This window comes from Lichenostomus cassidix, chromosome 8 (assembly GCF_008360975.1).
Source record: "Lichenostomus cassidix isolate B80296 chromosome 8, HeHo_3.0, whole genome shotgun sequence".
Taxonomy (NCBI): Eukaryota; Metazoa; Chordata; class Aves; order Passeriformes; family Meliphagidae; genus Lichenostomus; species Lichenostomus cassidix.
In genome coordinates this window covers 15,946,296-15,971,200 of record NC_139489.1, presented here as the reverse complement: position 1 = coordinate 15,971,200, position 24,905 = coordinate 15,946,296, and the positions used below count along the sequence as shown (strand labels likewise).

Sequence of the window (24,905 nt, the reverse complement as noted above, 5' to 3'; positions counted from 1 at the left end):
TGAGGGCACAGGGAGAGCCCAAAGCGCCCAGCGGGGGGAAGGAGAGGGGGGCTGGCGCGCAGAAAGCAGCACCCACCTGCGCGCCGCCGCCGCGGCTTGCCCGTCCCGGCCGCCATCATCGCCATCAGCGCCGCTCCGCCCGCCGACCTCTCACCCGGGGCGGAGCCACTGCCGCGGCGGGGCCAGGCTGGGAGAGGCGGCAGCGCGGGCGTGAGGGGCTCGGCTGGCCGGGCTGAGGTCAGGTGAGGTTAAGTGAGGTGAGGGGGTGCCCATGCGGTTTTTAGCTCAGCCGTGTGTTACAGGCTGAGGCTGGCAGCCTCTTCGTGCCAGCCGGATTGTTGTACCGCCCGAAGAAGGGGCTGGGGTATCTGTTTATTAGGCAGGAGTTTGGTGAGTATTAATAGAACGTTTCCCATGATTCAGATGCTGCCCACTTGCCGCTGAAACCTCCTAAAAGATTCAGTGGGAAGCCGGATTAAGTATTAAGGCCGAAGAGCATCTGCTTGCTCAGCCGGTAAATCCCTGGAGCAGCGCGGCGGTGCTCGGGCGCCTTTCAAGGCTGTGAGTACATTGGGAACTTGCTGAGGGCTGAAAATGCAACAGTATTGGCGTTCCAGAGTCTGGTAAATTGTTTTGGCGGGATTAGTAACGTTCTGGAGAACGAAGAACTCAAAAAATACAACGTGTAGTAATAAAGTATGTGGTAATGAGCTGGTTAAAATGGCAGGCTAGAAAGGATAGATTTCAGTGACATAAAGATGTTAAAATGGTCATCTTGACGTAAAGATGTCAAGAATAGAAAGTGAGTTGTTTATTCTTTGATTAAAGAAAGTCGCACACAGATGCCTTTTAAGCTTTTGTGAGTTATCCTCCTTTTGTAAGCATCCAGATAGGTTCATTATCTGTGTGATTTCTCATTTAGCTTAGGTCAAATGTAAGAGGAAAGGCTGAGGACGTGGCATGGAGATGTTTGTGCTTTGATGAATAGTTACCTAATGAGCCAGGTGTAGAGGTAATTGACACTCACAGTGATCATATATTCAGGAGTAGGCCCATAGCATTACTTAAAATGATAAAGATGATGATTGCTGCCATGATCTATCACATGGGATAACCAAGCTTGATTGTTAGTCATGGTCCTGGCTATATAAAACTCGGTACATACTTGACATTATTCAAGTGTATAACTTGGTTGTTTTTAGCAAGAAAGTTTTAAATTTTAATGCTTAGAGGTAAAAAGCCACTGAATTAGTCCAACCTAGACATTAGAAAGAAATGTGATACTGTATATGTAATCTTGATTGGACTGTTGATGTAAACTGGCATGTTGTTTGGATCAGCTCCTTCACATCCCAGCCATGGAGTCAGGGCTGAGTAGAAGCTCCTCTGGTCAGAATAGTCACAAGAAGTGTAGTGTGTCGTGGGCATCCACACTGGGTATGCAGTGAGCCCAGACTTGCTCTCTGTTAGCTGCAGTTTTCCCTGTATGTGCCCAAAGTAGTCACTGAAACCTTCAAACTTCTTGAGATGACCCAGATAGTACTTGAAAAATTGCTTCCCTGTACATAGAATGCAGGTTGTTTCCTGTCTGTAATACTTGTCTCCTGCAAATATGGGGAGTAGAATAATATAGCATACACTTAAAAATGAATTTTCCCTTATTTTCTAATTATGTAGTCTTAATATCTGTCTAGGTTGTTCTTATTCTTCTATTAACTTTTTCAAAAATAATTTATTTTTCAGCCTCTGTTTTAAATTTATGTGATATAATACTGCCCTCTTAAATTTATAATAGATTTCGATGCCACAAGAGCACAGTCAAGCTATAATGGCAGTTGATGAACTTCAAGCCATAATACAAAGATGCGTAAGTAGTTTTCTTTCCTTAGAAGTAATGAGTGTAAGAACTCACTGGGCAGCTAAGTTCAGCCTTCATGTTTTGTAAGTATGGAGTTAAACATTCATATTTTCTTTCTAGCAAATTCTGGAAGAAGCTGATTTCAAAGGAGAAGATTTTAACCTGTTTATGGTAGCAGGTCAGAAATGTTTGGAAGATGGATATGCAGCTCAGTTGTTAGAAATAATTCAAAATGAGAAAAACAAGGTGAGTTTAAGTTTGCCCTATATATTAGTTGTTTATTAACACTATTAAATATAAAACTGCTTATTAAGTGGGGAAAGCTACTTTCACTGTGGAGCAAGGCTGTACAAATGCATAGCTAATAACTTGCCCTGTATTAAGTGCACATTATTCTGTAACTTCAGGTGCTCCACAGAAACCCAAGTCACAGTAATCTTAAAACCATTAATAGCTGTTCTTCTGTGAGTGAAGCAAAGAGAAAAGAAAGGACGAAAGCACCATTAGGAGAAAGCACCAATGAACCTGTTCTGCAGGACAGGGATTTGAGATGGTGTACCTGGTCTGGCTGGCATGGAGTTAGCTTTCTTCATGGCAGCCTGTGTAGTGCTGTGCTTTAGATTTGTGACAAAAAAGGCGTTGATAATGTGCCAGTGTTTGCACTACTGCTGATCAGTGCTTGTACAGCATCAAGGCCTTCTCTGTTTCTCACTCTGCCCCCAGTAAGCAGGGAATTTGGGAGGAGACACAGCTGGAACAGCTGACCCAAACCAATGAGATATTCCATACCATGTAACATTGTGCTCAGCAGTAAAAACATGGGAATGGGGACCCACTCCAAAGTAGCTGTTGCTTGGAGGCTGGCTGGGCATTGGTCTGCTGGTGGGAGTTGGTCTGCATTATTTCTCCTGCATCATGCTCTGCTATCTTTTGGCTTTCACTTATTAAATTGTCCTCATCTTCGGAGTTACTCTGTTTTGTGCTTCTGACTTTCGCCCACATCCCACTGAGGGACAAGAGTGAAGGAGCAGCTGGTGGGTGCTTAATTGCTGTCTGGGGTCAGCCCACCACAAATGCATATAATAATATTGGCCAAAACTCTAAGAGCCAAGTAGGCTGATGCTAATTTGAAATACTAATGTCTGTGGGCACTAAATATGCTAGGAGAATATAACAAACTGTACAGCGATAAACAGGAAGTTCAGAAAGAAGTGAAGGGTGGAATATTTTAGTAGTGTTACATGGGGTTCACAATCTGGTTTTGAATTTTGTGAGTTTGGAGTAACAACTGAAAGTCTTGATCCCCTCAGTTAAGCATAATTTGTCCAAGTGTTTTTTCAGTACAACTACTGTGTTCTGTCCTGTTTTAAATGTATTGTCATAGACATTTAGAAGTATATATTGTCACATTTATGTTGATAAGTAAAAGAAAATGATACAAATTATGGAGCTGTGTTTATAGGTATGGGGAGAGAATACAATGTGTGTTAAATTATGGTAATAGTTATTAAATATTCAGTGACAGCAATGGTTACAACCAGGACATTGATCTGTTGTCAATTTTGGTCTTTATATGTACAATCTTTCTGGGTATAGAAGACATCCAATTTTGGTTCGTTCTCTGAAAATCTGTTTTTTAGGTTATCATCAAGAATATGGGATGGAATCTCATTTCTCCTCTTGTTAGATGTATTTTCATGTACAAACAAGGAGATGATAAGCGAGAATACTGCCTGAGGATTCTAGATCAGTTGGCACAGGTATGGTTTTGAAATACATGATTATGATACAATAATGGAAGGGAAGTCCTGCACAAAAAGGGATGCTAGATCATTAATCCACAAAGCTAGTACACCAAAGGCCAGTAATACAAACATATTTATATAATTCAATTCTGACAATATTTGCATAATGAATCTACATCACTGTTTGGACAATCTGCTCTTGGTTTAACATTCTGCCACCTTGATTTAAAGGTACAGCAAATTCTAAATTCATGATGCATGTTCAGCGGATAGGGCTCTTTGGAAATGGTAGCCTCAGCATCAGAGGTGTGGTGGTTTTCACATCATAATGAGCTAAGTTGATCTAAAGAACACAATCTTAGCTGAGTTAGCTAACTTGAGTAAAACTTACTGTATCTTGCTAAATGCATTTTCTAGTATCTAATTCAAGGTCTCTCTGTTCATGTTCTCTCTTTAGTTGTTTCAAAACTATTCTGCAAGACCTTGCCTTTTTTCCACTTATCTGTGTCTGAATAGTGGCTATTGTTCTCTTTTCTGTGATTCACTCTGCAAAATCTTTTCCTTAAATCATTCGTTCTTCAATATGAGAATGATTACCTGATGAATCCGATGGAGTAGGTCGGGAAAAATGTTTTAATCTTTAAAAATCATGTTTTCTTTCATTTATGCACTCTTCAAACACCTTGCAAACTTTGAGTTAAGTTCACACTCAAATTCTACTACTCTCTCTGCTCATAAGGATTACTTTGGAAAGGTACTGTGAGGTTTTTACAACCCATAAAAATCAGGTTTAGTGTCAGTTTTTACTGTTAGATGTTTTCAGCTGTGTACAGCTGTAAGTGTATGAAACACACACACGCGCTCTACAGTAAACATTAATTGTAGACAAGTACTTATTGTTTCATATTTGTGTCCTTAAATCTTATCTTGGATGTTCAGATCTGCTCTCTTGACATTCAGGAATTTCTGTATTGAAATTTGCAAGTGATTAATTTTTTTGGTTATGACAATGGTTATTAAAAAATATGCATTGTTCCTCTCTTGCAGCTCTGCAATCCCAAGGAACTCTTTTTGGGTTTACTTGAGCAGATTGAGCAGACCTCTGGAGAGCAAGTGTGTGAAACTGTCATGTTATTGCTTCAGCCTTTGCAGACAGGTAGGATTCAGTTTATGGTGTGATTTCTGAATTATTTTAATGTTTATTTATCAATTTAGTTTAGCCTTTGCTGTAACGGTTTCAGAATGCAAATGTCCTGAGAAGCTGTACAGTCTATTATATTTTGCAGAATAATACAAGGCATAAATTTCATGCTGACATTGGCCTGTTAGAAAAAGATTTTAGATCGGACTAATATCATCAGTTGAAAAAGTAATATTCAGCTATTTTTGATCATTTACAAGAATGTGGTCCTATGACAGTTATATTTAGAGGTGTAAAGCACCCATGCTGTTGTTGCAGAAATAGGGAATCATGTGGAATTCTTCATTATTTAACTTTTAAAACATGCAATTCTATTTTTATGGTATAAAAATTTCATTTCCATTGAAGCATGTTGACGTACTTTATTGGTGGGAGGAGAGTGTTATTCAGGCTTACATATGAAAAATAAAAATGTTGTGTTTGGCCACTCTCTTAGTAGGTAACAAGCAGTAGTTTCTGTTTTGTTATGTGAGATGAAGTTAAGTGTTGTGTATCAAGTTGAAGTCTGATTGTAGCAATCTCCAAGATGTGTTATTGTATTATGTTAGAATTTAACATGAGGAATATGTGGTTTTTTGGATAGCCAACCTGCAGTTAGTCTGCACTGGGTCCAGTTAAGAGTGGAGAGCCTCTGGTGCTGCTTCCTCAGTCTGGGAAAGTCTCTGTTGGTTTTGCCATGGAGTAAAAATCAGTTCAGAGCTGCCTCCGATAGACTCATCAGAAAAGCTGGGCTTCTCAGCTGGCTACTCATCAGAAAAGCTGGGCCTCTGTCTCTGGTTTTGCCAAGCACAAAAGGAGTCAAGTAATAAATGTGTTTTCCAGGTCAGATATGTGTCATTTCACTCAGCCCAGTTCTAGGGAAGTGGATTTTTTGGTCCTCATCATGGTGCTGTGCAGAAAGGAAGAATGTTGAAATGTGTGACAACTTTAGTATCTGTTATTTGCAAATACACGTTCATGTTAACTACAGCATATTAAACTAGGTGATGATGTTAAGTCTTGCTGAATTTGCTCTTGTGATTCCAGTATCAGTCCCTCTCCTTCCCTGAAAATGTTTTCTTATGTAGTCATGTTGTTTTTCTTCATGTTTTCCTCTATTAAGTAATAACTTAATTGTCTCAAAATGTTCTCTTTTCCCCTTTTCTTTTTCCCAGTGCTTTTGAAACTTCAGAACAAAAAGGCCTACTCAGTGGGTTTGTCATTGGCCATGATTATGAATCAACTTACTCCCTTACCTGTACCTTATACAAAACAACAAATACAGGAAGATAAACTTGGTCTCTGTCAGTGTTGTAATGCAGTGGTGGACTTTGCTAAACCTTTTGTGAATGAAGTTGTTAAAAATATGGAAAAGTCATCGGAATACAATGACATGGAGCTGAAAGAAGAATTAATAAAATTGTGAGCATTTTATGTCAGTGTTATCTATTCCTGTAATTTAACAAAATGAATAGTAGGCATTTATTATATAGGTAGCAAATAAATTACCTTTTAATGTTTTATAATGCTGCCAACGTGTATCTAACTAATGTGGTATTTTGACAGAGAACCCCTAAATAGGCCTTACATATTTATGAGGTGTGAGAAGAAAGGTGAAAACTACTTTATTTTTAGTATAGGGGCATGGTAAAGAATTATTAGTTGCTGTGTTGTGAAGCTGATTTGGTATTCCAAATTTACAACAGTGAGGATAATCACAGTCTGAAGGTGAAGGCTAATGAATGCTTCTACAGGAGATGTTGGTTGGTTTTTGTTTTTTTTTTTTTTTTTTTAATTTTCCTTGGAATACCTTGAATAGCAGCTGCTAATATGAATAGGGGCATTATTCTTGGTCATTAATAACAGTATAGTAGTCTGTATTTATGACTATTGGTGGTTTAGTTCTACCCCTTTCTATTTCAGCTGTATGAAAAGCCTGAAATACCCATTATTGACAGCTCAGCTTGAAGAACTTGACGGCATTGAAGAACATCCTTTTCGGCATTTTGCAACTGAAATTATAGTGAGTGCAGTCAAAATTAATTACAGTGTGTGCAGAACCAGTGATCTAGTTCACAATTGCCTGTAATTTGTTCCAGAGCTCATTTTGACTTCTTTGTTAGTGGGGAGACTTTCTGGGCCTTGTAAGATATATCCTGCTTTTCCTGTTGGGCACAGTCCAAATCCATGTTTTTAATGCTAATTATGAATTACCTTCTCTCTCTCAAGAAATTTACTTCTGTTTATGGCATTAGGTAGTGAGAGCTGAAGCTAGGGTCAGTAAGTCATGCTTTGACTGTCTGATATCTTGTATAATTGTAATTTTCCAAAATGTGCCATCCTGGATGTTGAGTTTGGACAACCCCAGAATAGTCAGCTGAGCTTGATCTCCCATGTGAAGGGGCTGGGGGGTAACCACAGTAGTATTTTTGATGTACAAATGTCAGGTGTTCCTTGTGTTGAGCATCAGGGGAAAGAAAGGCCACATAGAGCAATTCTAACTTAAAGCATGGCTTGCCTTTAGCAGCTAACCATTTTGTACCATATTGGTGAGAAAAACCCAAAATACTGAGTATTCTGTGATCTGAAAAACACAGAGATCCTGTGGCATCATGTGTTCATGAACCTATTGTTACTCATAGCACTGGGGATAAAGGAGCTGAACTAGAAGTTTGCAGGTTATCTTTATTCTGTCTTTTGCTACCTTTTGTGTGCTTGACTTTGCTGTCTTAGTACCATTCTTCTAGATAACACTAGTTAATTTTCCTGCAGGTTTTTTTTTTTGGTGTATGTTTGTGCATATATCATAAATGTCATATATTCATATTAATTTATGTATTATCAACGTAACATAATTATATTTATATGCATACTGTACAAGAGAATGTACTGTAAATACCGTTAGAGCTTTACAACTTAATTGGTATACAGGTATTGTAAAGGCAACTATAGGAAATTTATCTTTGTTTTTTAGGACATTTTGTGGAATATAAGAGAATTAATACCATTAGTGTTTGTACATCATAAAAGCCAAAGTTCGCCCTGGGAGGATCAGGAGTTTGCAGACATAGAGCAGAAGAATTCTGCTGATTCTTTGGCATGTCTTTCATATCTGATGTTTGTTCAGCATTTTGGTGTTGAATGCTTTCCAGTGGTTTTTAGGTAAGAACTATTCTTTCTCACTTATTTTAAGTCTGTGATAAGAAGATTGTGTGACTTTGAAGACTCTGAGTGTCAGAGAACTTTATTTGTGAATAGCTATGAATGAAGACTTGGTATTTCACAAGTATTAATTTTATGTCAACCTTTATGCATTTATATTTTATGTAACTTACATATGTATAAATAACATGTGCCTGCAGATTACTATATTGTAGTTTAATTTTACATGAGCTGTCCTTTCACAGAAACTGGTATGATTAGTCATGTGCTGAAAATTAATGTGTATTAAATGTTCATTTACATATCTATAGACAGTTTCCACATATGAGTTTTTAACAGTGATTTGACTTACAATTTTTTGTCTATTTAAAAATTAATAATTTTAGAAAGATATTTAAATTTTTAAAAAGAATACTAATCCTGTCAAATATATTAATTATGTGCAAAAATGAATGGCTTATGCAGTTTAATGCAGCCTAATTCTTCTCTTCTAGTCCACCATACCTTCTGCTATGCAATATGACACATATTGAAGTGCTGCTGAAAAGGTAAGGTTTGTGTGATTTGCAGGTCTAGATAGTGAGTGGGATCTTTTACAGTAATTCATAAAATTAAATTTGAAATATAGGTAAGTTCAGAGGAGGTTTTTAAACTTGAGCATTAAAATAGCAAGTTCCACTACAAGATGGCTTCTTTTACTAGGAAGTAGAAGTTGTCTAAACATTTATGTATTGTTTTCATTTTGTATTGTAATACCATTTTTAGAACCTTTATTCTGGAAATGTAAAATCAAGGTAGTTTAAACACATGTAGAATAATTAGAATGTATTCTTGCATTTCTTTAATAATTATTATGAACGACAACTATTGTGATAATATTTATTTGAATGTATTCTGACATGATATGCAAAATGATAAGGTCAGGCTTTCTAAAGGAAACCCAACTTTACTATATGCTGTGATTATTTCACCTTCCATAAGCAGCAGTGTTAGCAAATAGCTTCTAGCGCTGCTGTGGAAGGAAGTTTCCTATTATGACTGCTTACCATTCCATTGTCTTTGGTAATCAGCATCTCAATACCTGTGAGAGATGACATTGCTTTTGAGCACTTCTAAATACTGAGGGGAAAAAAATAATTTTTGACTGTGAAGAGATGAGTCTAATATTAAACTTTTCATCAGCAAGTTTATTCTAAAAATCTTTGAGAGGAGTAATGAAGATTCTGTATTTAGAAAATAGAATGAAAATTGTTGAGGGACAAGTTCTTGTTGACCTCTGTTCAACTATTTCTTCTGAAATATCAACTGTCTTTTTAATTTAAAATTTAAATTATTTTTTTTTCTAGAACAGAAGAATCTGTGTTATCTAAAGGACTTGTAAGTTGTTTTTTAAATTACATTTTCAATGTTAGAATGTTTTATTTTTTTAATTTAAGGAATGGTAAAGCTTTTGTTTCTGCTTCTAAGAGAGGTACAACTGATAGTTCAGATAATAGTTCCAGAAATATTTTGAGGCTTAATTAAGTGTTCTTCAGTCTTACAAATACCTGTATTAGTTGAACTTTACAGTCCTGCATAAATGTTTAAACTACAGCTATCCCCGTAATTGCAGCTGCTATGAACTTGCAATATCTGAATGACTATTTATGTGTGAAGGCTGTTATAGCCATGAAATGTTAAGCTGATAGATTCATGTCCCATATATGTGCATATTGTTGGCAGCTTTCTTTTCTTTCCCCACGTGCAGGATCTGTTTGAGAGCTGTTTATTGAGAATGGAAGATAACAGCCTTCTCCATCACTACTTAGAATACAGAGACTTTATTAATGTACCTCAGGTAATAAGAAACATTGTACAGAGTCTTCAAAGTTTGATTAGAAATAATACCTAGCTGTCTTTCAGGTGTCTGAGAGAGGGCATATTACTGGACCTTTGTACACCTGTGCCTTTAAATTGAAATGTTCAGTGTCTTGCAATACAGAAATGTTTGTCTTCTCTATCTGCTACAGCATGAAGTTTCAGTGACAATTAAAATACACCCAGTGTATGTGCAGGTCACTGAAGCAGGTGGGCACAGATCTTAGTTGAAAGGTGATGCTTGCTCGTTTTTGTCTCTTGCTTGCCAATCTGCTGCTTGGCTACATTCTTGTCAGGAACCAACAGTACAAGACTAGTGTTCTTGTGTATCAGCTCTGGGATTTTGACCACTGAAGTTATCTTGAATTTCTCTGATGTCAATCTTCCTGTAATCACCTGGACATTCTCAAGTGTGCTGTGGCTTTTTTGGTTGGTTGGTTTTTTAAAAGTCTTGCTTAGATTTTAGTCAGTGTGATGTAATGTAATAATTTGTATGTAATTATAGATTATATTTCCTTTTTATGTCTGCAGGATTTGGTGAAAATTATGACCCTTTGTCCCATGGAGAATATGGTAGGTTAAGTGGCCTACAGAATCAGTTCTAAGTGCTGAAATAATTTTTTATAGAATTCATCTGATAAACATCTCTATTTTCTTTAGAGAAAGAAGAGTTTAAATATTTTGCAGTTGTTCATAGACAAGTTTGACACAGAGGGAAAATACACATTATTCAGGTATGCATCCAAGTTACTGTAGATCGTGTAATATCACCCTTAGTGCAGCTTAATTGCATAGATACAATGATTTCTGACAGAATTTCCATCTGATAAACCACATTAATTTTACTGTGTTAATTTTCTGCTACATAATGAATTTCAATTGCCTCATATAAAATTAGCTGTCTTATATAAACCAGTGTTTAAAGGTTACATAGTCATACTGTTTTTCTGTGGTAAAACTCCCACTTAGTGAATGTTGTCTAAGTTTTGAGCTAACTCTATGGGCAGCTTTAAAGAGATAATATCTTTGTTTTGTTTGTTTGAAGGTGTTTACTGAAGACAAGCAACCATGCTGGTGTGGAAGGATACATTATTAAAAATATAAAAGATCAGATTCACTTAGCATTAACGGTGAGGCTGTTACCAATAGAAAATAAGTTGCCATCTCAAATTCTATATTATGTTGAGAAAATGTCTACAGCTTAAACTCTGAGTGATGCATCAAAAAAAAATCCACTTTGAAAAGAAAGACAAGATTGGAAAATTTTAATAAAAACATTACTTTGGCTTTTTCTGTGTATGCATATTTAGATTATTATTTTACAGTTGTATTTTCAATTGCACAATCTTAGTGTATTTTTCTAAGATGTTATTACCTTTTCTGTGCTTGAAAATACATTTCTTTCTTAAAGTAGAACTGCTCAGTATATTGTTTTATCCCCACAGTTCCTTATTTCTTTAATATAACTCAAACGTTACAGTCCAGATGGAATTCTTAATTTTTTCTTGGCTTTTATGATGACAGTCAGCATTTTATTCTGAGTGCTTTGCAAATGATAAATCCATCAGGAAGGTCTGAGCTAGATCAAAGCCGTCTTAATCTCATATTTTATAATAATTTATACCAGAAAGTTTGGGAAATTAATTAAAACTAAATGATTAACTTTTTACTATGCAGCTTCAGAATTCTCTTACTACACTTCTTTCCTGACTGTCAAAAATGCAAATAATTCTAGATTTATGAAAAGGCTGGTCTGTGTGCTTCACAGGTGATAATTAGAAAACATATCTTCCAGTGTTTGATTTTTTTTTTTTTTTTCATTTTCTGTTTTATGCAAGTTATTTTTACATTATTTAAGACCTAAATTTTGCACTCAGCTGATCTTTCTGTATTTTTTTCAGACGGAATATGACAACGTTTGGTTTACAGGACATCACCTGATCTCCCTTCTAGATTTAGTACTTTCACTTCCAGAAGGTGCTGAGACTGATCTTCTGCAAAACTCAGACAGGTGAGTTGTAGTCACAGTTAGAGGCTTTTCTCCTTTCTTCATCATTTAAAAAGACTTCAAGCTACCTTTCTACAATGATGTGTATGGTCGTTTAATTAATGAGGGGACAACATCAATGCATTTTAAGTTTTTGGAACTAGAAATGGAAATGGTCACTTATTTCAACCAGCTCGGCATAGAAGGATGTCACAGTGCCATTACATTAATTTTTAATAATAAAAAAGGATTTCCTCCTCCATTACCTGAGGATGTAAGACTTCAGATGGGAAATTACATAACTAATGGGTAAAGCATTATTTCTTCAGGAATGTATGGTTTGTCCGCTCTCTGCAGAAGCAGTTGGAGGAATAAAAGCAATGTGGTGTGTTGTCTAATGTGATGCAGGGGAATAACAATTATCAGATGCAGCTTACAGTGCAAGACATTTTTGAGGCTTTTTCACAGATTGGTACTGGGAATCCAGTATCTCATGACTGGAATTACAGATCCTCATGAGCAGTAAATAATTGCATTAAAAAATAAAAAAAATAGCTGAAATATCTCTGAAAATCTCCTGTATATAGGACAAGTGTTCCTGTATAATGGGTGACCATGATGATGCTTGGGCTTGTAAATCAGTGGGGTGATAATGTCCAGATGGACACATACCTGCTTAAAAAAGCCTAGAAGTATGATATGCAATTGCACTTTTTATCTGGAAAAAGCAATAAAAAATTTCTGCTCATAAGTATGGTAAAACAAAAGCAAAAGACTTATTTTAAAAAGCACTCAAAAGAAAAATTCAGTAGAGTAATAAAACTGTCGCACTAGTTTCAAATCAACTTTGGATCACCAGTGAGGCATCTAATAAATTCTGTGATGAGGTTCTGTCTCTTCAGAGAACTCTTTGCCTCACCATCACCAGCCTTCTCCAACCTGATGACAGTTTCATTGTTACTTGCAAAGTGTGAACTGTTCTATGGACATCAGACTGGTGCTCTAGGTGGAGCTATACTGCTCAACAGATGGGTGGTTGCTTTTTGTAAAAATGGACACTCCTATGATGTCTAGTAATGGACAGTTGAAATTACTATCCTGCTAATAGGTATCTGTGCTCTAGATTATAAATGGTATGTTTTTAATTCACAGGATTATGGCATCACTAAATCTGCTGAGATACTTAGTCATCAAAGATTGTGAAAGTGATAATCAAGTAAGTACCAACTGATTGATTAGCTGAGAGCTGGATTCACATGAACACTGTTTTCCTTGATTCAAATAGCATGGGTTTTGCACTTTTCTTTGCAATGTTTAGTTCCCCAGAAGTGATGCTTTTATTAAGACATTAGGAAATAGGTGATATGTTCCTTTATTCTGATGAAAATGTTTGCATATATACTGTTAACTATAAACAAACTAATCCTTTTGTTCTGTGATCTATGTCCATAACATTAGAGTACGTCACCACAAAGTCACATACCCAACAAGTATTCCCATATGAAAAAAATTTTCTTGCTTATTTATTCACTGGTATCCCACAAACCTCCAAGTGGATTTCTTTATAAAAATAATAATACAATAACACCATTTTCTGGTTTCTAAAATACAGAAGAAATTCTGATCTACTTTTAGACTAATCTGAGATCTAGGAATAAGTTTTGTAAGTGCCTAATAATGTTACTAGTGTAAGTAGAATAATAGTGAAATAACTGCCACTGATTGCCAAAACCGTAATGAAAATGAAAAGCAAAAATAGCTTTCAGTGAGTGCATTTGTATTTTACTATTTATGTAATTAGTTAGTATTGATAGACTATATCTGTTTCTCATGTTTAAGGGGTGATTGCTCTTTAAGTACTCATTATGGTCCACTCAGTTGCATGTAAATACACAGCTTTGTAAGAAAAGTAAGAATTCCTCTTTTATTCTTAATAAAAAATTACATGTAGTAGCACTCAGCTGTTCTAACAGTGCTGTCTAGTACCTGGCAGAAAGAATGTCCGTACAGGTTTGAGGAAAAAATAGCATCACATCTTCTGATTTTCCCTTAAATTTAGGCTCTGTCAGTTCTTCTTGACTTCCTGTCTCTCTTCATATAGTGCAAGTGAGGCAGAAAGAAAATGCCTCTTTTCATGTCAGTTCAGATATTTTGATTGCTGTGTAACAAGCATTTTCATTAAGTTTAAAAATAAGTATTCTTCTATAAAGTTCCTTTTTTTAGCCACATTCTGGTGGAAGTAATTGCTGTTCTTATTTGAACAGTTAGCTTTGTGTCATTTAGTATTAATATTTGGTGAATTTTCCACTGTCGTTAGTGGATTCACTATATTTAACATTGAAAATTCTTACTTTTATCATCCTTGTTCTGCCCTTGGAGGATACTGCCTGAAGAAAGGAGTTGTATAAATGGCTCCTGTTTTTAAGGATACAAAGGCTGCTTTGTATTTGTTTCCTCCTGCAGCAGTTTTGTAACTACATGGTTATTTTCCTTTATGTAACCATGGAACAGCCTTGTTTTTGAGCATCTTTTCCTTGCACCTCTTTCTTCCTGAGTGCCATTATTGTAAACTCCTTCTTTCCACCCATGCCAAACTGGGGAGGACTTCACTGTCACTGTGGCTACTGTGCTGATGGATGGGATAGTAGCATATCCAGTAACATTCCTACAATGCTTTTTAAGTGCACTATAGACATTTGGGAAGCATGATATTTATCAGAACTTTCATTTGGCATCGCAATACATTGTTAATTCAGGAAAATTAATTTAAATATTTGTTCTGTTTTGCTGCTGAATTATCTGAGAGGAGCCTACAACTGCCATTTACTTGCTGTAGAGATTCTAGCCTGAGGAAGGGCCTAGAACCTACCCTCCAGAACACCAAGATTGTTTTAACTTTGCTTATAACTACAAGCTGAAAATGTGCATTTCCATTGCTGTAGTTAGCAGCCTACATACTGAGTCCTCCTTCCCTCTGCCTCCTTTTTTTTTTTGACTTAATTATCCAATCAACAAATAAAGTAAGGAAGAGGAGCCTAAATACCCATTACAATGCTGTTCATGCTTAAATGCATGTGTCTGAATTACTTTTTTTCTCTTTTCCTCCCACCAGAGAAGAGTAAGTTCTAAAGACTAGTAAAAAAACTTGTGCTCAAAAGTTTAATATTGCAATGCTTCATTAAAACATTTTGTAACCTTCTCTGTTCTGTTTGAATAGACTGGTGTATGGACCACACTTGACAAGGTAGAGCAGAACTTCTTAAAACCACTGCGTGTAGGACTCAATATGTCAAAAGCACATTATGAAGCAGAAATTAAAAATAAGAAAGAAAACAGAAAAGGTTAGTTTTTGTTGGTTTTTTTTTCTTAGCTTTGTTCATATCTAGAAACTTTTGTAATCCTTTGGAAATGAAGAACTGGTGAATAAGGTATAGATCAGGTTTTCTTTAACTGTTGATACTATTCCAAACTTCAAATAATAATAGTGTAGTTGATATATAAAAAATTTTCATAACTGATCCGAAAAATCTGAACTTGTTTATCTTTCATCACGTTTGTAAATCTTATGGAAACTTAGTAGAACTGTCACATGAATGCCTTCAGAGCTTGTTCTGCATTTATACTTTTGATTTTGATCTTACAAAGGAGCAACTAAGTCTCTCTGAATACATAACCCTTAGGTTTCATACCAGGTGTGAAGGGGTTAACAAGAGAAGAAATAAGTCACACAGTGTTCTCTAAAGCCTGAAGCATTACATTCATTTTTAAATTTTTTTTTGTTTTTCTGACACACAGAATCAGATTCTGCTCTGGGTTAAGCAGACACATTGCACAGGGCACAAGAGCTGTAGCTGCTTTAGGCAATCTCTCTGTATGTCAGATCCTCTGTTCCTTGTGGTCTCCAGTATAATTAAGACAGCCCAAGGAATTTGTGTCTGCTACTAAAAATGTCAATACAGCTTTCTGCCCCTAGTCTTATCCTCTTTTGTTGAAAACTGCAAGTATGAGGCAAAGAAGGGGATTTTTTTTCTCAAGACAACCTGTGGATATCTTTCTTAAGGGGATCCTTCAAAATTAATCAGGAAGATTTTTCTTAAGTCCCTCTTACATTTCTCTAGCCTTTGACAAAGTATAAAGATATTTGAGTTTGGGAGAGAACATCTAACTTTTAACAGTAAATGGTTTAGCTTTCTTCCCCTGTGTACAATCTTCGTAAGCATTACATTGAATTTCAAATATGTGGTCTGAATGTAAGAGGTTTTCCCCTTATTTTTCAGACCTGTCCTTGTAGTTTAGTCTGGTGCAAGTAATCTGCCTGAAACAGAGAAGCCTGCAGCATTTTCTTAATAAAATAAGTATTTAATATCTGGATTCAAGCTGAAGAACCTCCTGCTATCTCCCCGGATGTTGAAATATTAAAAATGTATCAAAAACTGACCATATAACATTTTATTTTTCCTTTCAAAGAGCATGTGAGCTCTATAAAATTGGTTTCAGTTGCAGATCTTGTGTGTTTAGTAATAAAGACATTTGTGTTACAGAAAGCATAAACATAGCATCCAACTCCAACTGTATTCCTCTTAAGGTTCAGCACCCTCTGTCATGTATTTTGTCAATCCCTAGATTTCTGTTCTTAATAATTACTTAACAGTCATGAAATGCTGGTATTTTAAACATTCTTTTAATTCTAAGAGTCATGTTGGTTGTTTCTTCTACAGAGGCACACGGTTCTAAAACAGTTTGCTCTCTAACTGTTAGTGGAGAAAAGATGCCTGCCATGACTACTGGAATGCAGCTTCAAGTGAGTTTGCACTTCCCTTCGGAGTCACGCAGAAGTGCTGACGTTTTTTTTCAATGTGGAGACAAAAGTAAATGTGCAATGGGTAAAAAAATCTGATAAGAATAACATTCCTCTTTCTTGTCATTCCAGGTTTTACACTCAGCTCTCTTCACATTTGATTTAATAGAAAGTGTTCTAGCTCGAGTAGAAGAACTCATTGAAGTGAAAACAAAAGCTGTAATGGATGAAAATAGTTAAGTCAGCTGAAGTGTTTGAATTAACATTCAAAGACTCACAAGATCATTTGGACTGAGATTTCAGTTACAAAGGAGGCCACCCCCCTTGAAAGAAGAGCAGTTTAGAGTGGCCTCCAGAAGAATTGCAAATGCTGCTCTTCATAAGTCTTCTTGCTGATATTTTTTATTTTCTTTTGCTTTTGCTGCATGGGACTTGCAGATATGGTCTATTTGCTCCTCTCCAGAATTTGATGCTTTTTCTTATGTTTAGAAACTGAAAACAAGGCAGGGGTGTGTTCTTCTCTTTGGCAAGGAGGTATGGTTGGGCATTTGGGTTTTTTTTTAATTTTCAGAATCTGTTAGGTAATAGTTGCTGACTGGTGTTGTGAATTACAAATATTTTTATCAAGTGACTGAAGAACCATTAATTAAAAAGCCCTGTTTAAGCATAAGATATTTTTATTAGGACATTTTAATATTGACAAACAAGCTTCTATATTTGGAAACAGGACTGTAAGGTACAGATAGATAACAGTACAGAATGTACTGTGTATGAATAGTAAGAACACTGTGGCAAAGGAAACCAGGTTTAAAGAAAAACACATCAACTTCAAGCCAAATAAGATGTTAAAACATAGTACCGTAACAGGTAACAGTTTAAAAAACAGTGTTTAAAAAACAGTGTAAGGTTTCGTACATACAGCCGCTTATTCTTGGGAAACCTGTATTTTGGAATTGTTTTGATCATCTTTAATCATACAATTTCCCTTAAGATACAGTAAATATTTTGGGAAATTATTTATAAACAGATGAACCTCCAAGTTCAGAACCAAGTTAAAAGTAAGGATGACTTTTCTATAGTGCAGCTAAACCACTTACCCCCCTGAAAGTACATTTGGTATCAAGTATGCTATTTTTCACTGTATAGTTATTTAATATGAATTTTCATTCCAAAGGCGTATGTTGTACGTAGTCTTTTGAAATGTAACTATATTTTTAAAAACATTCTATATTTTGTTTAAAATGTAGCCACTATTTATGAATAAAAAAACCAAATACTAAGTTAATTACAGTGCAATTGGTACTCCTGAAGCATCTTCCAAACTGGACTTTTTTCTATTATTTGGGCTTTTGTCATTTCCATTTTGCAACGAATATCATCTGCTTGCGGCTTGGAAGTTATCTTAAAGAAAAAAATATGAGTAAGACACAGTGACTTTTAAGTAATAGAATATTCAACATTTTATTTTTCCAATTGTAGAAATGCAAAATTATTCAGCAGTAAAATCTGAATAGTGTTCTGCAGTAGGTGTTCAGGAATGATGTACACAGAGGTGATAGTATTTCAACAGGACTTAATAGTAAATGAAGACATCCTAACTTTACAGTGGTAAGTAGGAGCCAAACAAGCTCTTAAATATCTGATTTGTTTTCTTAGATGCTATTAAGAGCTATTAAGTTACCTTTAACAGTAGTTTGACTCAGCTAAAGCATCAGAGTACCAGTCCTACCTCAGTGGATTGTGGTCAGTATAACCCAAAAAGTTCCATTAAGGAAAACCAAATATTTTACAGGTCTTGACTTTTCCTGAGTAATGCACTAATATTTTTAAGTATATGCAACTGAACTTACCTTAGCCATAGTAAGCATTAATTTAACAGTTTCAGCAGGATTATGAACTGGTATTATACGTAAGTTACTGCTCAGGAATCTGCACATTAAAATAAATAAGGTTACTTCTAAAATATATATTTAATTTGTTATGCCATAAAACTCAAACAGCATTCCCACATGATGTAAACAACTTTTTACTGTGCAATTTTACTTACATAGAAGATTGCTTTTATCTTGAAAGGCAACTGGAGCATTCATGCTGTTTGTAAAGCCATCTGTCCCATTTCTGTACCAGTTATTTATGTGGGATTTGGAAGGGCTCATTTCTTTTTCTAGGTCTCTTCAACAATCAATCAGCACTTCTTAAGCATGTGTACATTCAGAGAGAACTAAACCCTCTTCTGTGATATTGCTGGAGACTATTCTCAGTGGGAGTAAAAAATATTTGGGTTGTTTTTATAGCTTTGGAAGAATACTGCAAGTATCTAAAAACACTGTGCTAAAAATACTTCAGAATTTGAACTAAATCTTTGTAGTGTACTATAAATAAAACAACCTGTATTTAAGACACGATTAAGATAATGGAATAATTCCACTACTTTCATGTAAAGACTTGTTCAATCAAATACTTTAACCTAAAATGAATTCTTTCTAAAAATAGTGTTATTCATATGCATTAATTCTTGAGAATGGAATCTGAAGATTTAAAATAGTAGCATCAGTTGTCATTCAATGCAGTTATAGAAGAGATCAAAGCTTAGGCAAGCACAGAGCCTCTCGTTAAAACTTGTACCTTAATTGTGTTGTAACAATGACAATGCTAGCTTTGCTGCTGTTTTCTGTTGTAGAGCTAAAGCAGAAGAGAGACTTAGCAGCAAAAAATGAGGAATTTTAAATAACCAAAATGAATTTAAATAATGTAGATGAAGTGCCCAGCTGCTCAGTTGCATAGTCCCCTGTGACCTCCCCTTGTGCCTACCACCTGTTCTTCCCTGCAATCTGTCTGATGACTTGGATTCATTCACATTAAGGCCTCATGCTGGTTAGCTATCTCATCTGAACTTGTCTGCCCTTGTTTCTAATGAGCAAAAATAAATGCTACAGGCACTGTCCTTCTCTCAGCATAGGCACTCAGGTCCCTGTTGAATTTTGCTAAAATGTGATGTAGGCACAAGGGTTGGATTTACATTGAGAGATTAAGGAAATAAATGAATGCAATTTTGCTAATACTAGAATGGGCTAAACAAAGCATGAATGAACAATTACATGTACTTACCTAGATCCATGAAAATCTGTTTCTATAAATAGGTTTCCTTCCAATAACAGGTCTAAATTTAGTTTTATTAATTTGATTGATGGACTTAATACTGGGCATTTGAACACATCTGGCCTTTCCTCCAAGGTGTTTAAAACTTAACCTCAGTAGGTCTGTGTGTTATTAGTGGAATGCTCATTTAAGCTGTGATGATAGTACTACTTTTCTACTGCTTCCCCTGTGCTATACATAACCCTATATAAAGTGTTCATGTTGTTAACAAGAATCCCATAATTTTCTTGTTAATAAAAAAATAACCCTTCCCCAATTGCAGCAAAACCATAGATAAGCAGAAAGAAGCAGCAACAGAAGACAACATCGCAATACTAAAGGGCTTTGTTTTTTAACAAATTCTCAGGTGGCTTGTAGTTTCAAAGAACATGGCACAAGTTTCAACCCCACCGATGCAGAAGCTCAGTCAGTGATTTACAAACAGCAGAACTTCAAGCTGCCAGGTAGTAAAAAAAGCATGTGCATTTAAAAAAAAAAAAAAAGGGTTTCTTGTCAACATGAATTTGACAGTGCTTGCAATGACAAAACATTTTAATAAAATTACTGACTTGCCAAATATAATTGGAATATAGTTCTAAAACATCATGGTTTAATGATCAGCATGTGCACAAAATCCATTGTACATAACTGCAAAGTAGATTGAGAATTAGTGTTGCCATCAGCTGAATAACATGGTCCTGCTGAATGGTGGCTGAACTTTTAAGACCTCTCATGAAAATTTATGGCATTTTCACAAACAGGTGCTAGATTTCTTACATTTCATCTCGTACACTTTTTATTCATCAACATTTGGCAGTATGCCCACGATTTAATGAAACTGGTGCTAGTTACCTCGAGGAGGTAAAGATCAAAGACTTCATTAGAATAGTCACTTCTTTGAGGCCAAGAGTGACAATCAACTGCCGTTAGGGCTACTGTACCTGCTAAAAAATAGTTCTGACTACAAGCAGGGAGCACTATCTGATCACTGTTGTCAGCAGGTATGTACTGAAATATGCAAGTTTTTAGACTTCATTAGAAATCACAGATAAAAATTACAAAGCAGTTTTAATGTCCAGTTTTATACTTTTAGTGCAAAATAAGATTAATTATTTAATTATTCTAGTGCAATAATAATGTTCCAAGTAAAGAAATTTAAAAGCTGGTAAAAAGTCTGCGCTTTGCAATAAAGCCTTTTCTCATGATGTAAACTTGCCTGTTCTGTTTTGAAAATGACCATGAAAAGATGGTGACAGAGCTAAGAAAACGGTCTAATTTTCCAATTCAAGAAAAAACTTTTAAAATAATTATATTGCATAGCACTAAAGTGATTGAAAAGAATTTTATTTGCTATGTTTTGAGGAGCATCTTCTTTTGTTACATATGATATGGCAGATTGATTCACTTGGTATTCTTTTCATTTGCTATTAATAAGCAAATGCTTTAAATAATTTTCCAGTGCATTAGGAAAATAAAATCTGTGTATTCCTGAAAATAATTAATGAAGGTTAAGGTTGGAAGGGACCACAGTATGTCATCTAGTCCAATCTCCCTACTCAAGCAGCATCATCCTAGAGCACACTGCACAAGATTGTGTCCAGATGGTTCTGGAATGTCTCCAGTGAGGGAGACTCCATACACTCTCTGGGCAACCTGTTCCAGTGCACAGTCACCCACACAGTAAAGAAGTTCTTCCTCATACTCAGGTGACACTTCCTGTGCATCAATTTCTGTCCATTGCCTCTTGGCCTGTTTATTCCTAAAATAGTATTTCCAAATTCAAGACTGCTATTAAATTTCTTCTTAGCAACATAAAGTTCAGTTTGATGTTGAAACCATACCTTCTCTGAATCCTGAACATGACACTCCATTCTTCTGATCCATGAAGAGCAGCTGACAACACCAAAAAGCTGTTCCGATGAATGTTTATGAACTTATGAATCCTTTTGAAAAATTCTTCTTCCCCTGTCATAAGCAAGTCTTGAGTGTCTGACAGTATAAATGCAATACCTATCAAGGAAACCAGTGTAAATGTACAGGTCGTGGCAGTAATGGCATTAAGTTCTCAACACAAAGTGGGGAGCACGGCCATGTATACTAAAGATTGTGATGGCAGCTTACATGTTACTAGCTTTTTATTCAGTTTAGTGTAGCCTACAACAGGGCCTGACTTTGTACCTGTCTAGTTTATGATTTAAAAGCATAAACTTTAAAGTACTGTACCAGAAAGAGGAAAAATCACAGATCCAGTTTCCACTGATTCTGAATATCGAACTCGGTGTTGTTGCCTCTGCAGAACTGTAGAAATTTCATGATCCTAAATAAATTTTAAAAGGTTGTTTTGAAAAGTTTTCAGCCAACAAGTTAGAAATATTCTTAAAGCATCAGCTGAACCATTATAGATAGAGCTTTAGCACTGTTGTTCAAAAAGTATTTTTTATTCCACTTTAAAAAAGTACTAAAAGGTTAAACATGTTCAATTAAGGAAATTTTGAAGTATTTGATTGGAAGTTACACACACTGAATGCCAATTCTGTATGTGTATATTCAGTTGTCTCAGGAAACTCTTGCATAATGCATAAAGAAGCTCAAACATTTTAGAGTCTGTTTTGGTAAGATGTGCTAAAGGAGGATGTGCAGAAATGAGGATCATACAGTAGTGTGTTTCTATGGCTCCGGTTAATTAGGCTGCATTATTTTCACAGATGTCAGCATCTCAGCTGGAAAAGAGTTCAGAAATTCTGTATAGGACATGATTTTCTTTAAAGCTTTTTGACAGAATGCAATCCACACAGGAAAACTAGAACATTGCACTATGCAGTATAATCATCTACAGAATGTGTTCGGATTTTTCAGCCTGCAAAAAGCATTTCTGCAGTGTGTGCCACAGAAGCTGCACAAACACACATATATTAAAGGTTAAATCACTGAATCCTTTTTAGCTAATAACATATTCTTTAACCTACCCATTCAAAACACAGCCAGCCTGCTTATATAGGGAAGTGGCATGATTTAGTGGAAGAGTACAACAGAAAATCTGCATAGCAAGTGAACCCTGAAGGAGACAGTAACCAGAAATGTCGCACTTTCAATCAGTCTGGGAAAGGGAATGCTCAGTGGCCACTGCTTGTAAGGTATAACTAGATTTTGGAAAAAAATCTCAGCTTCAAAGCCACTGCTGGATTATTTAATGTACAAATATAAATTACAGCTATTAAAATGACAGCTGCACAGGGAAAAGAGGAAGCTCATAACCAAAACTGATAGAGAAAAGCCATTTTGGATTTGTATTCAGTTATCTCCATCGCTTTGCTTATGGGGAGCCCTTACTAAGTAGTTTTGAGTAGAGCTGGGGGGAAGGAGTGAGTTGTGCAGGTATAGCTGATGAAATCACTGCCATCCATTACCTCTCACCATATTATGGCACAAACAGGCACAGTTTACAGGCTGTAAATTTCAAAATGAGCAGACAAGTAAGAATAGGCTTTAAACTGAGGTGATTCAGGAATTAATTCACCACGGTTCACCCATTTACACAGAGAAGATGAGGTGATAACCTTGTCAGCCAGGCTAGCATAAGATATCCTTGCTTGTGAATCAAAGCTCTCTTGCCTCTAAATTCTCGCCAGCTGGCATGAAATTGGCCTCAGCTGCAGAAGCTAATTACCAGCTCCTTGACATACCCTTTCACTTTACTTGGGAACAGAGTCAAGGCTTCTGATGTTAACGGATAAAAATATATATTAATGTCTGTAAGACTCAATATTTTAAACTGATTTATCTACTTACTGAGTAATTGTCTACCTCCATGTTGATACTGTATAGGAAAAAATTAAGTATTTAGGGAGAAATTCAGAAAATTCAGCACCATTTCTGGTGGCATTATTTATAGAGCAAACTGAAAGAGGCATCAGTGCAGTGCAAAAACGATGAGTCAGGAAAACAATCCTAATGCAGTGTAACTCAAAATAGCAGGTGGCAAGAATATTAACTAGATGTGGAAGTAGCTAGGAGAAAATACAGATACACACAAAAAGAATCAGTATTCTAGTAGAAGCACTTCAAACTATTATCCCTGTTTTATCCTGAAAAGACTGTAATCATTGACATTGAATGAAATATTTCCATATACAGAATATAGTAAATGCTTCTTTCAGCATTTCCTTGTGATGGTCTTGACAAGTGCTCTCCTACCTGCAGAGCTTTGCTCAGAATGACCGTAGTTATCCATCCTGTCTGCTCCTGCCCACAACTTGCTGTCATTTTTTTCAATGGTTTAATAGCTTTGCAGTGAAATCTCTGGTGCCACTGATGAAGTTTGGGAAGAGATGACAAATATTTCCTGCCAATTAACGAGGAAAGATGTTTAAAGCACAGGGACACATTAAAGAGCTGATTAAAATCCAGGGCACTGCTCGATTCTCCAAAACGTAACAGGTGCCCACTGCCATTGTGCTAATTCAAGATTGCAATTAGATATCTAAATGGCTTTAAAGAATTTGCATCTGGGCAGGCTTCCTCTGTAAGGCAGAACACTCATCCGAAAATATTCCTGGACGTGCAGCCTGGCAGGGTTTCTGTGTCCTCAAGGCTCCTGCGGAGCAGTTTGGGACACCGCAGCTCCCGGCAGGAGCCAGAGGCAGCCCGGAGCTGGGGCTGGATGGTTCCCGCAGAGCCTATGAGGAAGCTGCTCCCAAAGGCAGCTTTAGCGGACCCCTTCCCACATCTGAAACCTGTTCTGCTGCTGGGCTGGATCTCCCGTGGCACCTCCGGGAGGGCGGGCGAGACAGCGAGAGCCGTGCGGGCGGCGGGAAGGGAGCGGGGCCCTCTCTCAGCCCTCCACCCTCAGCAGTTCAGCCCTCTCAGCCCTCTAAGCCCTCAGCCCTCTAAGCCCTCAGCACCTCAGCCCTCTAAGCCCTCAGCCCTCTAAGCCCTCAGCCCTCTAAGCCCTCAGCCCCTCAGCCCTCTAAGCCCTCAGCCCTCTCAGCCCTCCTCAGCCCTGACCCCTCAGCCCTTCAGCCCCTCAGCCCTCTCAGGCCTTCAGCCCCTCAGCCCTCTCAGGCCTTCAGCCCCTCAGCCCTCAGGAGGAGCCGCACGGCGCTGGAAACAAGGTGTCGAGGAATATTCTTAAAGGGCAGCTAATTCTGCAGCTATTTCTGGGGAAGAGTAGTGCAAGTTAT

General features: G+C 36.6%; 3 protein-coding genes across 6 annotated transcripts in view; 1 reads left to right on the top strand and 2 right to left on the bottom strand.

Annotated features, from left to right (window-relative positions):
- The window catches only part of RPAP2 (RNA polymerase II associated protein 2), a 37,183-nt gene extending 36,973 nt beyond the window's left edge, over window positions 1-210 (bottom strand). The window contains exon 1 of the mRNA XM_085068062.1: window positions 77-210. Coding sequence (XP_084924188.1) covers window positions 77-125 — 49 coding nt within the window. The 5' untranslated portion in view covers window positions 126-210. The remainder of the gene's footprint in view (window positions 1-76) is intronic.
- On the top strand, window positions 164-17,117 carry GLMN (glomulin, FKBP associated protein). Of its 3 annotated transcripts, XM_085068059.1 has the most exons (20): window positions 164-242; window positions 424-561; window positions 1,796-1,867; window positions 1,979-2,104; window positions 3,499-3,618; window positions 4,651-4,759; window positions 5,959-6,205; window positions 6,707-6,806; window positions 7,758-7,945; window positions 8,440-8,493; window positions 9,292-9,322; window positions 9,693-9,782; window positions 10,334-10,375; window positions 10,463-10,536; window positions 10,848-10,932; window positions 11,704-11,813; window positions 12,942-13,005; window positions 15,007-15,130; window positions 16,508-16,590; window positions 16,720-17,117. In XM_085068059.1, exons 3-20 carry the CDS (start codon window positions 1,802-1,804, stop codon window positions 16,825-16,827), a joined length of 1,821 nt encoding a protein of 606 aa, XP_084924185.1. In that variant the 5' UTR covers window positions 164-242; window positions 424-561; window positions 1,796-1,801; the 3' UTR covers window positions 16,828-17,117. The 3 variants fall into 3 exon arrangements, with proteins under 3 accessions (XP_084924185.1, XP_084924187.1, XP_084924186.1); XM_085068061.1 differs by lacking the exons at window positions 164-242; window positions 424-561 and adding an exon at window positions 309-390; XM_085068060.1 differs by lacking the exon at window positions 164-242 and having other exon boundaries at window positions 419-561.
- Window positions 17,118-17,868: 751 nt separating this feature from the next.
- C8H1orf146 (chromosome 8 C1orf146 homolog) lies at window positions 17,869-24,575 on the bottom strand. Of its 2 annotated transcripts, XM_085068063.1 has the most exons (6): window positions 24,459-24,575; window positions 23,920-24,067; window positions 21,949-22,042; window positions 21,567-21,735; window positions 18,438-18,516; window positions 17,869-17,988 (listed from the first exon to the last, which is right to left on the bottom strand). In XM_085068063.1, exons 2-6 carry the CDS (start codon window positions 23,986-23,988, stop codon window positions 17,869-17,871), a joined length of 531 nt encoding a protein of 176 aa, XP_084924189.1. In that variant the 5' UTR covers window positions 23,989-24,067; window positions 24,459-24,575. The 2 variants fall into 2 exon arrangements, with proteins under 2 accessions (XP_084924189.1, XP_084924190.1); XM_085068064.1 differs by lacking the exon at window positions 24,459-24,575 and having other exon boundaries at window positions 21,567-21,690; window positions 23,920-24,452.
- Between the last annotated feature and the right edge of the window lie 330 nt (window positions 24,576-24,905).